The sequence below is a fragment of the Balaenoptera borealis genome, assembly GCF_965194805.1.
Source record: "Balaenoptera borealis genome assembly, chromosome: 15".
Taxonomy (NCBI): domain Eukaryota; kingdom Metazoa; phylum Chordata; class Mammalia; order Artiodactyla; family Balaenopteridae; genus Balaenoptera; species Balaenoptera borealis.
This window is the reverse complement of record NC_138871.1, coordinates 89,945,968-89,963,674: the sequence shown is the minus strand read 5'-3', so window position 1 is coordinate 89,963,674 and position 17,707 is coordinate 89,945,968. Positions and strand designations below refer to the sequence as shown.

Below are 17,707 nucleotides of genomic sequence, written 5' to 3'. Positions count from 1 at the left end.
AGAGGGTGGGATTCAAAAGCCTCAGCTGAGCAAGGGCCCTCCTGGACCCAGGGATTCTGCCAGGGGGAATCTGTAGGTCAGCACACCCCTTCCCTTTAACTGCCCTCTTTGAAAACAGACCTCTAAAGATACGTGCAACCCTATGTTTATAGCAGCATTATTTACAGCAGCCAAGACATGGAAGCAATCTAAGACAGATAAAAGATTCAAGATAAAGTGGCAAATACTGAAGATGGGTAAATCAGATTTCAACATACAGATAACAGGGGTCCCCCCAAAAAGAAAACCAAAGCAAAAAATAAAACAGAGCACTAGGCCACAATTCAAGGAAACTTTCTTGAAACAGTAGATTTGAAAATACACACAGAAAAAGCGCACCATATACCTGCAAACACTGACCCAGGGCCACCAACACACGACACACTCTAATAAAACTGCTGACTTGAGAAAGAGGAAAAAACCCTTTGGACATCTAAGCAAAAAGAGTACGTGACTTGGAAAGAAAATAAGATTCATCAGGCTTTTCATGCATCACTTTATGCTGGAAGAAAACACAATATTTAAGACACTCAAGGAAAGAAAACGTAGGAAAGGATTTCATATTCTGCAAAACTTCAAGTATAAAGGACACAAGCTGAATTCAACATACAGAAACCCAGGGAGTATGGTTCCCAGGCTAACACTGACCTAAACACTGGCTATGAGCATTAAGTACATGGAAATAAGACTAAATGAGGGCAGCGGGGAGAGATTTTACTATGTAACAGCTGACGATGTGGCTCCAGTGCTGTTTTCATTGTAATTAATGGTATATTAGGGTTAGGATCCACGTAGCACATGTCAAAGCAGAACAAGCAAGTGTGTAATTACGGAATATTCTGTTCCGTAGTCCCACAGCCTGAGAACCAGGATCTCAGTGCAGGAGACACAGCTGTAACATGGAAAGGGTTGAATGCCCTGGAATCCTGAGTTTGTTTTGCGACTGTCAACATGAGCTCAGAAAACACTTTCTCTTTAAATGTGTGTGCGCACACGTGTGTATTTTTTAGGCCTAGAAACAACAACCAACCCTGTAGCAATGAGCACCAAGGATCTGAAATACCTCTTTTTGCCATTAAAAGAAACTACAGATCCTTAGAGAAAAAGCCAATTCCAGGTCTAGAGCAGGAAAGGTACAAGATGGGTCTAGAACACCCTGACACATCAGACTGCAAGAAAGCTCTCTATGACCGTGTGCACAGTCTGTGCGTCAGTGTGTCTGTGTGTGGTCAGTACACATGCACGCATGTGTACATATATGAATTTCAAAAGAAATGAAGAGCCAACTTGAAGTGGCTCCCTCCTACAGGCCAAAGCCGCTGCAATTTGGGTTCAATAAAGAGGAAAATTGCGATGGACCGAAACCCATCAAACAGGCTTAAGTACATGAGTTCATGACATATACATGTTTACATGTTATAAAAATATATAAATAAAAACCCCTAATTGGGCTACCTTTTTAGGATGACCGGGAGCCAATCTTAGCATTTATCCCGCCTTTTGTACGTGAATTCTACACTGAGCGCCAGCATTAGGTGAGGGGAAGTATCTTCTAAAACTGTTCCAGCCAATAAACATAAGCAAAGTGACAGCATATCAGCATTCTGCTACCTAATTCATGGGCCTAGGCCCTGAGCGCTGGCAGCCGCCAACATCCAAAGGATGAAAAGCGCTCTGCCCTCTGACGAAAGCATGTAACACACGCACCCGAGGGGTGGAGGCTGCCTGTCATCGAGCCTCTGGATCCAGCCGCCAACTTGCAGGAAACACCGAGGACAGAGTAAAGCACTAGACAGCACCTCGGGGTCACGGGCAACAAAACTGACAGTGGGAAACGACGGGACAAATGGCTCGGGCTCTTCAACAGATAAACCGCAAGGAGAACAGAGATTGAGGTGGAACCTGTAAATTAAAGAGACTTACGAAATATCAAGTTTAAAAAAAAAAAAAAAAGGAATACCAATTTTAAAAAAAGAGTAGACTAGACTAAAAACTGCCACAAAGAAAAGCAAAGAAGTCATTTCTGTACAAGTCGGGATTAGTTCTGGAGGGAGGGGGTGCTGTGACTGGAGGAGCACGTGAAGAGCCTTCTGGACACCTGGCAAAGTTCTACTTCTTGACCTGGGTGGTAGTTACAAGGGTACTCACCTTATAATAACAATTCAATAAGCTATACATTTGTTTTGTATCGTTTTCTGCATGTTTTTATGACAAAAAGGTAATAAAAGATAAAAACAGTCATGTCAAACTTTTTTTTTAACTTGCATAGTGCTTTTAACAAAAATAGCACTCCCAATTTTAAAACATTTATTTACAGTCTTGGCCTTTAGAAGTTACGACTGTTGCTATCTAACGGTCGGACAGCCAGGGCAGCCCGTGTGCAGGCGGCCCTATCACAGTGCCCCACCAGGTAAGACCAGCCCACCTTCCCTCTGCCCAGGCCTGGGCCCTGGCAGCCCTGTGCCCAGCAAGGGAGCCGTGCCTTCCTCCAATCCGCCCGTAGGCACAAGCCCACCTAAAAACCATGACTCAGTCTTGCCAACTGTAGGGTAAATGAACTCTTAGAACACTTCTAGGCTTCTTGCCTGCATTTTTAAACCGATGTTCTACTCATCCTTATTAAATCAAAGCCCTAACACTTTTGTCTAGACTGCAATAAAACTAATGAGAACAGTATCAAGCCCAATAAAGCATACTTCTAACAAAACCTCAAATAATTCTCAAATCTCAAAGGATGTTCAGTTTATGACACATCTAACCACCTTTAAGGCACATGCCACGGACCACCACCCTGCCTTTCTGATTTAGTCTGAAAGCTGTGTCTGCCCATCGACTGCAGTGGTCCAGCCTACAGTTTTATTTTTCACACCAGTAAGTAAAGGTGACAAACAGCCACTGGCTCAAGTTGTTCCAAGAATTAAAGGACCTGGTCAGTCTTCAGGTTGCTTCGCGCCTTGTCTTGCTAATCTGTCAGCTTCTTCGTTGCCTATAAATCCCGAATGGCCAGGAACATGCATCTGTTAAATAAAACGTTTCCTTTTATTTTTACTAATTTTTTACACAAGCAACACATGCCTACATCCTCACTGTAAAACACGTCAACCATTCAGAGAAGACAAGTGGGAAGGCTCCCTTCACAGCTCCTCCTGAGCACAATTCTGACAGCACAACGCACTCGGGCGCTGGATACGCCGACAGAAATCCCGTTTTGTTTCTCCACAAATTGGATTTTACTGTGGTACTGCCTTTTTCCCACTTAACAGTGGGACCTGGCAAGCTTTCTGGACAGAGCAGACGTGTGGATGGATACATATACGACATACACACACACCTGATTCTCCCTCAGTGCTGTTACAAAGGGATGCGCTCGTGTGATTTAACCACTGTTTGCACTTTTGTTGCTGAAAGGCAAGTTTTGGGGGTTTTTTTTGTTTGTTTGCTTTTTTTTTGCTACACAGCATGGCTTGTGGGATCTTAGTTCCCCGACCAGGGATCGAACTCATGCCCTTGGCAGTGAAAGGGCGGAGTCCTAACCACTGAACCACCAGGGAACTCCCTGAAAGGCATGTTTAAATGTCAGGTTGCCAAACGGTCATCAGGGGTCCTGGGCTGGGAGAGCAAGGTAGGGTTAAGAAAATGGCTGCCGTTTAACTTGCTCTGTATTGTTTGAAAAGGTAATTTTAATAAAAGTGACCTAGTGTAAGAAAAATACCTCCATTTTGGGAAAAAAAATCATGTTACTAAGGTCTAATCACACAACTATATTTTTAAGAGGATACATCATAAATAAGCCTGAACTGACATTATGGCTGCTTCCAAAGAAACCAGGAGGCTGACGAACACAGGTCACTCTAACAGTGCGAGGTGTGGCTGGGCGAGGACGACGTGGAGAGCCCGGAGCCCCTCAGTCTCAGCGCCAGGACCCAGCGCTCTGCACGCAGGACCCGCCTGTTACAGCAGCATTACTCAGATGATGGTCGAAAGACTCCACTGTGCTCTAACACATGCTACGACAGCAATTCCACAGACCCTGCTATTTTAACTGAAGTCATCAAATCACTCACAGAAACCATTAAACTGTCTGGCTAGTTTATTTCATTTGGTCGTAACGCCACAGCGGTGACCACCTAAGACAACACTCACCCACTGAACGTCCATGCCCTGGACAAGCCTGTCCAGCTCCATGAAGTCCTCTTTGTTGATCACCTCCTTCCCTGTGCTTGTCCTCCATCCACTCTTCTTCCAGCCTTGCACCCAATTAGTGATGCCTGGAAGGAACACTCACAGATCATTATTCTCGAACGTTCTGGTATTTTTTCCTCCCTAGACTCCCCTCTGACCATTGCTCCACGTGTACCTGAGTGGCTTTCTGGACTTTTCCTTTCCTTACTGGGGCCGTGCTCTGGCTCGCCCCGTCCCTTAACTCTCACCCGTGTCTGCCCTGAGGCCGTCGGGCTGAGGCACCGCCCCCTCCAGCCTCATCAGCGCCCCCCAGGCCCCCACCCCACGGGCCCTACACACGGTACCCCCAGAGGGAGCACACATCTTCTACCTCGCGGCCACGCCCTCGGCGCCTGGCAAAGCATGCCTCCGCGGCACATACCAGAGCAGCACAGGCTTCCCTGGCACCAGACACACCCAACGCCAGCCCCTTCACCGTCTGGGTCCTGCCCTGATGCCGCACCTCTTCCAGGGGAAGGAAATACCTATTTCCCTTCATATGTACTCGAAAAACCCTAGAAGAAGTCCAATGTAAACGCTTACCATTGATAGTAAACATGCTGTCTGTGTAGAGAACCAACTTATTGATGTTCTGAGCCTTCGCCTGTTCGATGGCTTTGCAGGCTGCCTTGAAGATACAAATCAGTTGTCATGCTGCAGAAATTGTTCAACTTTCAACACTGATGTTCACAATTACCAAAAAATTTAAAATCTAAATCCTTTTCCTGTGCTAACCGTAATGATAACATTGTCTATGTGAAATAACGCTACACATACATTTCTCCTGTTTAGACATCTATTTGAAACAAGTTTTATAATTTTTCTAGAAAACTCCTGTTCTTCAGAACTGTTACTAGCCCCAAACTAAGTTTCTTCTGGACTCGGAGTATCTTATACACACAGAGAGTAGAAAGTACATTGATACCGTTCTAGTCAACAGTAAAGAATGATAAACTTACATTTTTAGTGGAAAAATACCTCTGATAACTTACATGAATCTCTGCTCTTTGGTTTGTTTGTCGCCCAGGAAGTCTAATGCCTACATTTCTGGTTTCAAAACAGTACAAAAGAAAATAAAATTATAAGCTAATTCTCAAAGTGATTCCTTAAGTCTCTTAAATGATAACAGGCTTGTATACTTTTTTACTTGAAATATGAAATCATACAAAAATCAAACCAAAAATACTAACATTTTATTGAAAAGTGCCATGGTGTGGTCTTGTAGGAGAACTCTGGACCAGAAGGCAAAAGCCAGGTTTAATTTCTGGACCTGAAATACACTAGCATGTGGTCTTGGGCAGGCACTAAACCCGTGGACACTCATGCCACCCGAGCTGGCCACCCCTTAGAGGGTTCCAGGCTAAGCGAACATCGAAGTGAAGGCAGAAGGGCTTATAGGCCAGGAGGCTCGAGAACAGCATCAGTGGTGTGCAGCTGACCCTGCTCTCGCCCAGGGCTGCACAGGCCCCTGGACTCTGGTGAGTGGCTACTTCACAGGGACCCAACCCCTCTTTCACACTGAATTCTGTGGCTGTCAGTTACTACTCAAGTTCTTGCATACTTGGAGGCAGGTGTATTTGAATGATCTCACGTCACATCACCTTGACTTTGTGCCTTTTGAAAAACATGGGCCACCTCTAAGCTCACTCATCTCCAAGACTCGTAGGGGCACGCAGGGTTCCCAGTATGGTGACCTGCCCTCGTGCATCCTTGCCAAAGCCATCTCCCGGGGACATGGGACTCTTCCACTACCCCTGCCAATGCTACCAAATAATCAAACAGTAAGCGGATCCTGCCTCAGTCTTTCCCAAGTTTTGGAATATGATTCGGTTAAATGTGAAGCTTAATAAAAGCCAGCTTTTCTGGTTTACTTACAAAGGATGGCCCGGCCCCCAGTAAACACCGATTCCTGCTCGAGCCCTCCTCCGCCCATTACTGGAGCAGCAGCCGTCCGTGTAGACGACGACAGAGTGCCCTGCAAGCGGGAAACTTAGTGAGCGCCACCGGATCACCGTTACTAAAAGCTGAAATTCACCTAAAAACTTACTACGATTGAATTAGCACTTTAAACTGAGAGAGTGTTTATGCTTTGGAAGCTTTCCGTGCAGGAAAACATTACCAATGCCTTATATGGGGGCACTTGACGCTTTTTGCTCGGAATCCACTCCTATTTCGGTTCTGCCTGCCGGGAGGAATTAAAGGTGAAGGCAATCGCTCTGTAAACCCAGACCCCGCTGCTGTTTACATTCCCTGTTACAGAGGCCAACGAACAAAGCCACTGCCCCTCTCTTCACGTGTGTGCGGGGGGCAGTGCGGGAAGGCCACGTTCACCCCCAGGAGCTGCCCTTGCAGACAACAGTGCCTTGATAATGACCTGCCTGCCAGAAGGTCAAGTCCTCCGACAAATGTTGGCCTAATTTTTTTTCTTGGTCCTTTTGCAACCAGTGAACTGTGGTCCCGCCTTTGCTTCTTTCCATCAAGACAGAGAGTTTGATCAACACACCAACGTGGTAAAGAGCAAGGCAGAGAAGGAGCGACACGAGGCCATCCTCAGGCCGCCGATGAGCGGCAGAGCAGCCGGCAGGGCGGAGGGGAACTCGGGGTGCCGGCGGCCAGCGAGCGGGGCTGCGGAGCAAACGGAGGCCGTCCTCCGTGAGGGACGTGTGAAAAGGAGGGCGGAGTGAACAGGCAGAGGCAAAGCGGGGAGGAGGTGAGATGCTAGCGGAGCACATTCCTAACCGGAGTGGCGCCGGGAGTCCGAGAACACGGGCGCCGGACAGGGCTCCTCCGTTCAACTGAACGTGACGCTCAACACGAGCCCTTCCTGGTCCCTGACCCCGTGTGACTGCCAGTGGCCGTCAGGCGCCGTGCCAGGTGCCCCCGCGCTTCAGGCAACTGTCAGTGCACTGGAAACGGACCATCTCCCAGTCGCCCCACAAACATCTGCTTCAGTTGCTATCAGTAAATAACCAGATCAAGACCATTTGGTTTTGCTTTTCACGTAACTGCAAAAATTGATTTATACAGTTTTCACATGGTTTGACCAAACATTTTCTGGTTTTCCTTGAAAAACTTAGAACCTACAAATACACTGACTTATATAAAAAATGCTATTTATTCTTATCTTCTATTCATACATGTAGAAGACAAAAAGGAGACTCACATACCATCAAATTACTTAATATAAACACTGGATTCCTGGAGCTAAAGGCAGAGGAGAAATTCACAACTATCTTGTTTCTCAGGATAAGGTAGGATCACTTCTGTTTTGCAAAGATTACATGTAAAAGGTTAAGATGCTGGTGTCAACCAATTATATAAAGGAGCTCTGTCCAGGGCCTTTCTTATTTCAAGAGCTGAAGTTTTGGCATTTTCTTAGTGACCAGGAATACCGTGTGCACAGGGAACACTGGTGTTTACAAAGATCAAAGAGTTTTTCATGCATAGCCTATATAACGATTTTCCTATGAATGTCCAAAATTCTAATAATTCTACACCATTAGATCAATTATAAAATAGTGACCTTAGGACTCCCCTGGTGGACCAGTGGTAAAGAATCCGCCTTCCAATGCAGGGGACGCGGGTTCGATCCCTGGTCGTGGAACTGGGATCCCACATGCCTTGGGGCAACTGAGCCCACACCACAACTACTGAGCTCGCGCGCTTCAACTAGAGAGCCCGCGTGCCACAAACTACAGAGCCCACGCGCTCTGGAGTCTGCACACCACAACTAGAGAAGAGAAAATCTGCACGCCACAACCAGAGAGAAGCCCACGTGCCGCAACGAAAGATCCCACATGCCGCAACGAAAACCCAACACAACCAAATAAATAAATATGTAAAAAGAAAGGGGGAAAAAAAAAGAATGTTATACATCAGTTCAAATTTCCCTCATTAAGAAAGTGGGAAAAGTTTTTACACATGAATATATTTATATGATTACTGTATTAAAAATTTAAAAATCCAAGAAAGACATACCCATATAAGAAAATGTGTCTTTGCTCACTGAAGGCAGCAGTTCTGCATTCTGTTTCACGTGCTTTGCACACGGCTCTGTGGTTTCACCTTCACCTTCATCCAAGGGCTCATGAAGTCGCTTGTTTGCCTTCACTTGTGATTCTTGTACACGTTTATTTTTCTGCCCTGAAAGGTAGAGTCTACTCAAAAGCCAGAAACAATGGACACAACATGAAATGACTGAGAATCCAGAACTTCACTAAGTCAGGCTTAAATACCCCCGTATGTGGCTCTATAGAGGGAAAGACTTAAGACAGGCCACACCACCTCAGACACCGACGTCAAATTTTCCACAATAAGCTCAGTGAGGGCAATACGAAGACTAGAGCAAAGCTGCTGTTAAAAAAGAAACCTGGGGCTTCCCTGGTGGCGCAGTGGTTGAGAATCTGCCTGCCAATGCAGGGGACACGAGTTCAAGCCCTGGTCTGGGAAGATCCCACATGCCACGGAGCGACTAGGCCCGTGAGCCACAGCCTCTGAGTCTGCGCGTCTGGAGCCTGTGCTCCACAACAAGAGAGGCCGCGATAGTGAGAGGCCCGCGCACCGCGATGAAGAGTGGCCCCCGCTTGCCGCAACTGGAGAAAGCCCTCGCACAGAAACGAAGACCCAGCACAGCCAAAAATAAATAAATTAATAAATTAATTTAAAAAAAAAAGAAATCTGGTTTCGATGGAGGCAGAACAGATACCAAGGGTGCTGAACCCTTCAGCACTCACAGACAGTTTGAAAATCTGAGGGGCTCTTTCTCCAGAGAAAACAAGGGTCCAAATTTCATATCTAAGGTGAGAACAGATAATGGGACATATTAAAAATGGGACAGAAACCAAAAGGTAACGGGACTGGGTCCCTGCAGGGACAGCACTGTTGGAGAGCTTCCCTCCGGTGGCCCCGCCGGGGTGGACCTGAGGGTAATCCCCAAGGGGTTCTCACACCCACTCAGGTTGCGTCTCACTCACTCTTTCATATAATTACAGCAGCTGACGCAGAAGATGAATTAGACCAGGATTCAAAAAACTAGTTTCAATTTGAGCTTTACCTTTTGTCAGTTGTGAACTCAGTCAACTGACTTAACCCCGCTCAGCTGCTATAAAGTGAGGCCCAGCACTAGGTGATCTGAAACAGCTTTTCCTACGCTACCCTTTTCTGGAGTGGAACTAGAAACACACAAGCAGCAACTCATTGCATCTCCAAAATAACAACCTCAACTCGACACCGCAGAGTGCACTTTCTGCTCTAAACCCCTAAACCAGGGGTGGAGGGACGGTGCTCCAGCATTTACTGAGCACCGACTAGGCAGGCGTAAGCTGGAGCTTCTCGCCTGGCACAGCTTCTCAGCCCACACCTCTCCGAAGAATGCTCAGGTCAGCCAGGCACAGCTCGAGGGGAGCGCCACCACGTCCAGAGCAGTACTGACATGTCCGCTCTGCTGTACTGGTGTCACCTCATACTGACCTTGAAAATACTCCCGCAGGTGCTCTGCAGAAGCACCCCCAGAGGTACAGGCGGAAGTGCAATTTTGCAGAATTTTAATATTGATATAAATAATCGGTTTTATTTACTATAACAGAGAAAGTTAAATTGAAATGAAAGTTGTTGAAGAACAGATATGACTTTGAAGGAAAAGGATACTATGGTCGTCACATAATTTTTCCTTCACAAAATTGTGGTTTTTCTTTAAGTAAATTAACCTAAAATCAACTTATATAAACCACAATAACTAGCAAATAGCTCAGTAATCCCCAAATAAGGATAAATGTAACGTTAAGAGAAAAACTGGGAAAGAGGCTAACAGGTTTGCTCTGGTACAGCTCTCAAACATTCACGATGCTAAACCCCATTTATATACATTATGTAAGTCACTAACTGGAGATCTCTGTAAAGTTTTAAGAAAAGCAGATTCACAGATACAAAAAACGACCTTGCCTTAAGACTTGGAGAACTTAATAAACAGAAACATACTGATACTGGAAGAATTGAGATATGAATAAATTACTAATTGGTTAAAACGAAAAACCCGTGAAAAGGAGTATTAAGAACCCAACCAAGACAAGAGTCGTACTTGCACACTAGCTTTCTACCCCAAGCTGATTTCTCGCCTGGGTAGAAAACGGAACTGTCACATCACACCCCCTTTAAAAGCTGCTGGGAAACGGAGGGTGAAGCAGCTGCACCAGGAGTGAGTGTCTCCTCTACCTCAGAAGCTTGCCTTTCAGGGCAGATTCCTGGCATGATCTGCCTCTCCCTGAATCCTGCTTTGTCCAGAAGTGTCATGACACCCCAGAGGAGCACCTGTTCAGGGCTCGAGCATCTCAGTGGGCTCGAGAGACTGTTCAAAAGAAGCTGATTTAAAATATCTTCCTCTCACTCTTCATCCACTGTAGTAAAAAATGTCTGTGAGTAAAGTTAATGAAAAACACTTCTTCAAGGTAGGCTACATTTTAAACCTTTGTGCTCTAAAGCAGCCACCCTCAGTCTTGCCTACCTGATGTCCCTTATATTGGGCCCTAAACTTCAATTAAGTCTACTTCCGGTAACATGTGAAACTGGAGGAAATTCCGATTGTGTGACTCTATCCTAGGTAAAGATGAAACACCATACAGGTGCATGCTGTGAAAAGAACTACACTGATCATTTTACAACTAGAGCCCATTCAATCCAATAACAAGTATTTTTTTAAAATTAATTAATTAATTTTATTTTTGGCTGTGCTGGGTCTTCGTTTCTGTGCGAGGGCTTTCTCTAGTTGTGGCGAGTGAGGGCCACTCTTCATCGCGGTGCGCGGGCCTCTCACCATCGCAGCCTCTCCTGCTGCGGAGCACAAGCTCCAGATGCGCAGGCTCAGCAGTTGTGGCTCACGGGCCCAGCTGCTCCGCGGCATGTGGGATCTTCCCAGACCAGGGCTCGAACCCATGTCCCCTGCACTAGCCGGCAGATTCTCAACCACTGCGCCACCAGGGAAGCCCAAGAATAAGTATTTTTAAAAAATGGAATTAAGTATAGTGAGGACACTGAATGGAACAGGAGATCTGAGTCCTGGCTTGTCTCCAATACCGTTACCAACAGGAGTCAGTACGCTAAACTGCTTTCAGCCTGTTTCCTAATCTGTAAAATGGAAAAATGGAAACAATCATATTCTTCTCTATCTGCTGACAGAGTAGCTATACAGATCAAGTGACACTTGGGATATGAAAGGCTTTGAATAGGTTAAAATGTTACAATGATGTGAGTCGTGACTACCTTCTGAACCATCAGGGTTTGCGGAGCTTCTGACAAAGGCCCAGGCTTCCTCTTCTGTGGCAAACTTCTTAAATCTGGCTGCAGGAAACCGGTCCACCTGGGCTCTGCATTCATCCCTGAAACAAAGTGACAAAACAAAGTGTTAAGCTCCTCCCTCCCTCTGTCACCCTATTTTTTCACAGATCCTTGTCTTAGGCTGGGAACAGTGTGACAAGGGCTGGGGCCGTCAGCTCCTTGGAGGCAAAGGGTCACGCCTTACAGTTTGTAGTCTTATTTTGCACGTCCAACCCTTCACCCTGTGTCATGCTAGGTGCCAGCCAGACAATACACCTGCACCATAAGGCTTTCCTCAAAGCATACTAGAATTTGGGGGTCTTCAATCATTTCATTACAACAGAAAGGCCAGCTTCTGAGATGCTTCTTCCTCAGTAGCCTAGCTGCACAGGGAAACACTATGCACTCACGTACACACACAAAGACTGATAATAAACCTTGATATCATACAGTGGGAAGAGTCCTGGTTATGGAGTCATAACACCTGGTTCAAGTCCTACATCTGCCACTTACTAGCCCCAAGAATTTCTTGACCACGGTAACTACACCCAAAAATGAGAATAATCCCACCTACCTCAAAGGACTGTTATAGGGATACAAACATTAGTTTACAAGAATCTCTCTTTTTAGGACTTCCCTGGTGGTGCAGTGGTTAAGAATCCGCCTGCCAATGCAAGGGACACAGGTTCAAGCCCTGGTCCGGGAAGATCCCACATGCCGTGGAGCAACTAAGCATATGCACCACAACTAATGAGCCGGCGAGCCACAACTACTAAGCCCACGAGCCACAACTACTGAAGCCCGTGCACCTAGAGCCCGTGCTCCGCAACAAGAGAAGCCACCGCCATGAGAAGCCCGCGCGCAGCAACGAAGACCCAAAGCAGCCAAAATAAATAAATTAATTAATTTAAAAAAACCTTCCCTTTCTAAAAACACCCGTAAGATCAGATTAGGCATTGAGTTCCAGCACGTGTAACCCTGTGGAAACTCTTCATTGTGACAGATGGGAAAAAAGATTAAGTAGAGGCCTCTGGCCACCCCAGACTGTAAGTGGCGTTTCTGACACTCCCAGCAAAAACGAAGCGGAGTCGAGGCCTCCCATGTCACGGCCCCCGCGCGCCGACTCCAGGCCGAGGGCCGTGCGCTCCGGGGGTGGCAGCCGCCCCCCCGCCGCGGGGCCGCCGACGGCCACCCTAAACCCGCTCCCGGGGAGGCGCGGCTCCCTCACCAGGTCTGGAAGACCCCGGCTTTGCGGCCCCTCCTCACGGCATAGAACATGGCGAGCCCGCGGCAGCTGCGGCCACTGCAACGCACGGCAGCCAAAGCCACTCTGTGCGCCACGCCCAGGAGCCTGGTCATCGCTCACTGCCCACCGGCGAGAACCCCTTATCCCGGCCACAAGCCGTCATCACTCATGCCGGACTTCCGGCGGCGGCGCAGGGAGATGACGCAACTAGGGGGCGGGGCCCGGAGTCGCGCTTTTCTGATTCGTCAATTTCCTGTAAATCAGTGAGACGGTGGGGCCTGGGCGGAGGTCCCGGGGGCGGGGCCTAAGGAGGGGCAGAGGCGGGGATAGGGGCGCCTGGGCGGGGCCCAGGGTGGGCGGGGTCTGGGCGGTGTGGGCAGGACCGGTCGGGCTGGGTGGGAAAGCGGCTCGGTTTTCACCCAGTCCCCGCCACCTGCAGTAGCTCGGGTGGCTCTCCGCGCTCGGTGGGCGCTGCAGGCTCTGCGCGGTGGGCATCGGACGCCCGGCCACGGGCCCCGACGTCGGCCTCCCGTGGTTCTGGGGCGCTCCCGCGGTGCGGGGTGCACTCAGGACTGGCCAAGCACGCGGATGGGCTGGCTTACTGGCTCGCTGTTGTCGTGGCCGGAAAGACAATGGGGTTCACAAAGGGAAAAGAGGGGTGGGTGCCGCTGAGGGAGAGAGGGAAGGGGGTGTGAGCGCTGCATCCCACCGCCGCCTCGGTGCTCCGCCCAAGGGGGTGGCCCTTTTCCCCACCCCACCCAGGCCGGTGTGTAACCAGTAGGATGTCCAATACTTAACGCGCTACGACCCAAGGGGAAAATTTAGTTGGAAAGGCAGTGTCTTAGAATTCTGCCCAGTATTTCACATTTTGCTCTGTAAGCAAACTGACTTCCAAGTCCTCTCCATTGACACGTCTTGCTTTTCAAACTAACTTTACTTAATTTTCTTGAAGTCTGCAGTTCAACAAACGTTATCGAACACGCACTGTGTGCTACCCAAGCCCTGGGGGATGCAGAATTGACTAAGGCAGTCTGAGCACCAAGGAATCCCGAGATAGACCTGTGAACAAATAGAGGACGTCAGCAAAGTGTGTGCCAGGCAGGGGAGAGTGAGCACCCTTGCCTGGAGGGCCAGGGAACACAATAGTGCCTGAGTAAGGCTTTGAAGGATAAAAGGAAAGTTCATTCAGGTGAGTTAGGCAGAGAGAAGGAAGTAGGATATTCCAGGAAGAAGGAACAGCAAAGGTGTGGTCAGTGTGTTCTTGCCTGTGAACTCAATGAACATCCATTTTAAAGATTTCAACTTTCCTAATTTAAATTTAAATTGGCTCTAGTCCATTCCTCATCCCTATCTTTATTGCACTTCAAGGTAGCTTCTTTCAAAAAGGTTGTCCTTAAAAATCAATTAATGATAGATCATCTCTTCTCCTGTAGATATATGATGAAAGCTAGGGATGCCCCCGTGACTGCTCTCAGGATGACCGCAGCCCCTCTTTTGACGGTCATTCATTCCCCCTCTGCCCGGGGCCTCTGGAGCTCCTGTAGCCTCTGGATGAGCACACGCCAGGCCTTGGAAGTTTTCTTTCTGGACCTGCTTTTCTTTAGAAGCATCACTAGCTCATGTTCTCCTGGTGACACAGGTTAAGTTATGGACACAGGTGGCACCTGGAAGCACTGATTTCTGATTAGGAAGCTGAAGTGGAAGTAAGTCAGGGTAGTGGGCCAAAAGCAAACGTCTTCACTTCAAAGCTCTGAAAGAACTGGGATCCTCAGCCAGATATGAAACAATGACAGTTGTGTAGGGTATAGACATAGCTGTCGACCGCAGTGTTCCCTGGGGGAGGAGAGAGGCTGGGCCCATGGAAAAGTGCTGCCTGACCCTATCCCCCTGACCTTGGGGTCAGACCTACTTAGGACTTGCTTTTTCATGTAAATTAGCTGGCTGTGGTCCTTTATTTATTTTATTTTATTTTTGGCCCCACTGCACGGCATGCAGGATCTTAGTTCCCCGACCAGGAATTGAACCCGTGCCCCCTGCAGGGGCAGCACAGAGTCTTAACCACTGGACCACCAGGGAAGTTCCTGTGGTCCCTTATCACAGAATACTCACGGTCCCTACAAAGTTGTAGTTTGGAATTATCTGAGTATGTTCAGACAATCATCCATGCGGCTTTCTACAATTACAAAACTGTTCCTTCTGGCATTTCATTGACTGATTACTCATATGAAAATGTTTTCTGTCTTAATCTCTGGCTCGCAGTGTGTGATTTTACTTATCCTGGGCAAAAACTGGCCCATTCTCAATAAGGTACTGAGCTCTGGACCAGAGTCAGAAGATACCTACCAGGGGATATGTGCCCTCAGTCAAATCCATAGCCCTTGGAGACTTAATTCCATCAACTGAAAAATGGGAATGATGGGAATGAAAATTCCCACTGCAAAAGGGTTTTCTTTAAATTGAGATATTAGGTGAAATAATAAAGTTTGCAAAGTGGATAGTTTACTGCCTGGCATGTAACATATGGCATATAACATATACTCGTATAGAAATAGCTATTGCCATTTTCCACTGTAGTCCGTACATGAGGGGTAACGGAACCACCTGCTGTTTCTCAGGGTCCACTGAAAAATTCCATAGGCATTTACTGAGGGCCAACAATATACCAGGCACTCTTCTAGACCTGGCCACGTGTGGCTGCTGAGCATGTGAAAGGGGACTAATCCAAATTCCACTGGATTTTGAAGACTGTGAAAAATAAAAAGAAGGTGAAAGTCATTAATTTTTCACATTGATTCATATTGATTGCATGTTGAGCTGATAATATTTTGACTATCTTGGGTTAAACAAATATATTTAAAATTATGTTTTGTTTCATTTTACTTTTTATGTATTTACTTTTTGTTTTACTTTTTAAATGCGACAGCTAGAAAAGTTTAAATTGCTCTTGTGACTTGAGTTCGTGAAGGGCACTGTTGTAGACACGGGTGAGATGACACGGAGCTTCTGCTCTAGGGAGGGGAATGAATTACTAGACACATGAGACAGGTACTTGACCATTGTCGTAAGGGATGAAAAGAAATAACCTGGGCAATAGGAAAGAGGAGTGTGCAGGTAAGAGATGTCGAAGAAAGTGCGCTATAACAGTAGTGGGGTTTTGTCTACCAGTCATCACAGGACATGATGTCGTTTTGCTCTGTTGACATCAGTCGTAATGTGGTAGGGAGCCCTCTTCCTCAAGTGGTCAATCAGGAACAAGCTTTTAAAAGGTATCAATTCTCAATGTAATCAGAAGGGACTTAAGAAGTTGTGACACACTTTGGCAAAGTAGTTGCACCAGTTTTTACTTTCAGCAGGAAATTCTCAGAGAGCCTGCAGAACCCTACTCTCCCCATAACTGAGTTTTTCAGACTTTTAAATTTATGACAGTGGGTGTCAACGGTGTCTCACTGTGGTCTTCATGTACATTTCTCTGATCACCAGTGACAATGGACATTTCATCAAAAGCGTTTCCTCACCTGGGTTCTTTTTGTGACGTGCCTGCTCAATAAATCCCAGTTGCTGCTGCCGCTGCTGGCCAGAGACCACACTTTTTTTTAAAAATTTAATTTAATTTATTTATTTTTGGCTGCGTTGGGTCTTCCTTGCTGCGCATGGCCTTTCTCTAGTTGTGGAGAGCGGGGGCTACTCTGTTGCAGTGCTCGGGCTTCTCACTAAGGTGGCTTCTCTTGTTGCAGAGCACGGGCTCTAGATGCGTGGCCTTCATTAGTTGCGGCACGCCGGCTCAGTAGTTGTGGCTCACGGGCTCTAGAGCACAGGCTCAGTAGTTGTGGTGCACAGGCTTAGTTGCTCTGCGGCATGTGGGATCTTCCCAGACCAGGGTTCGAACCTGTGTCCCCTGCATTGGCAGGTGGATTCTTAACCACTGTGCCACCAGGGAAGCCCCAGGGACCACGCTTTGAGAACCACTGCCCATAAAAAAGATTCCCCTGTATGTTTCACTAAGAGTTTTAAAGTTTTGTTTTTGACCTTTATGTACTTCACATTACCTCTGAAAGTTAAACATTTTTATACCTTGTTATCTCACCACACTTGGAATTTCCTGGGTGATAGGGACGTCTTTTGTTCTAAGCAGACAACTCTTGGTGGGTTCCTTGATGGCTTCAAGTCACCAGAAAGACCAAGCTGTGGTCAGAGGGTTGGAACTTTCAACTCCATCTTCTGTTCTCTGGGGGGGGCGAGGGGGCTGGAGACTGAGGTAATACTCAATCACGCCCACATGAGGAAGCCTCCGTCAAATACTTAAGCGATGGAGTTCAGAGAGCTGTCGGGTTGTTGAACACGTGGAGGTGCTGAGAGGGTGGTGTGCCCAGAGAGGGCATGAAAATTCTGTGTTTTATTTTTTATATGGTAAATATCAATAGACATAACCCACATAAATAAAAATTCTTCAAGGTCTTCATTTTAAAAAGTGCAGAGTCCTGAGGCCAAAATCTTAAGAACTGCTGACCTAGCAAAAATTATAGATCAACATAGGAACACATGTAACATCATATATTCAAACTATGTGCTTGTAACTCCAATTTACATTTTCCTGCAAATTATATTTTTTGAATAAAAATTTCTACCAGTCTATATATCATGTTTCTGTAAAACACATTAGGGTTTCCCAAAATGTTTGATTTTGGATAGATAACTCTCTGAAGCCATTTCTTGCTTCAGAAATGAAGTATTTTTTAATTAATACCCAGGAGTATACAGACGCCACAGAATCGCTTTCACATTGTCAAAACTGACATTCAGGAAGCCTGTACTAAGTAGTGTACACACAGCCATGACCGACCCCAACACTAACATTATCCCGTTTACAGTGAAGGAAGCTGAGATTTCAAGTGA

The 17,707-nt window shown here is 46.8% G+C and overlaps 1 protein-coding gene across 2 annotated transcripts; it reads right to left on the bottom strand.

The window, feature by feature from the left end:
- Positions 1-317: 317 nt before the first annotated feature.
- Positions 318-13,004, bottom strand: RNASEH1 (ribonuclease H1). 2 transcript variants are annotated; one of them, XR_014234840.1, is made up of 8 exons: positions 12,797-13,004; positions 11,515-11,630; positions 8,239-8,403; positions 6,136-6,235; positions 5,253-5,307; positions 4,804-4,884; positions 4,183-4,307; positions 318-3,056 (listed from the first exon to the last, which is right to left on the bottom strand). XR_014234840.1 is itself a non-coding variant. In XM_082356953.1 (8 exons), the coding sequence occupies exons 1-8, from the start codon at positions 12,925-12,927 to the stop codon at positions 2,970-2,972; spliced, it is 864 nt and encodes a 287-aa protein (XP_082213079.1). In that variant the 5' UTR covers positions 12,928-13,004; the 3' UTR covers positions 318-2,969. The 2 variants fall into 2 exon arrangements, 1 of the variants encoding a protein (XP_082213079.1); XM_082356953.1 differs by having other exon boundaries at positions 4,804-4,888.
- Between the last annotated feature and the right edge of the window lie 4,703 nt (positions 13,005-17,707).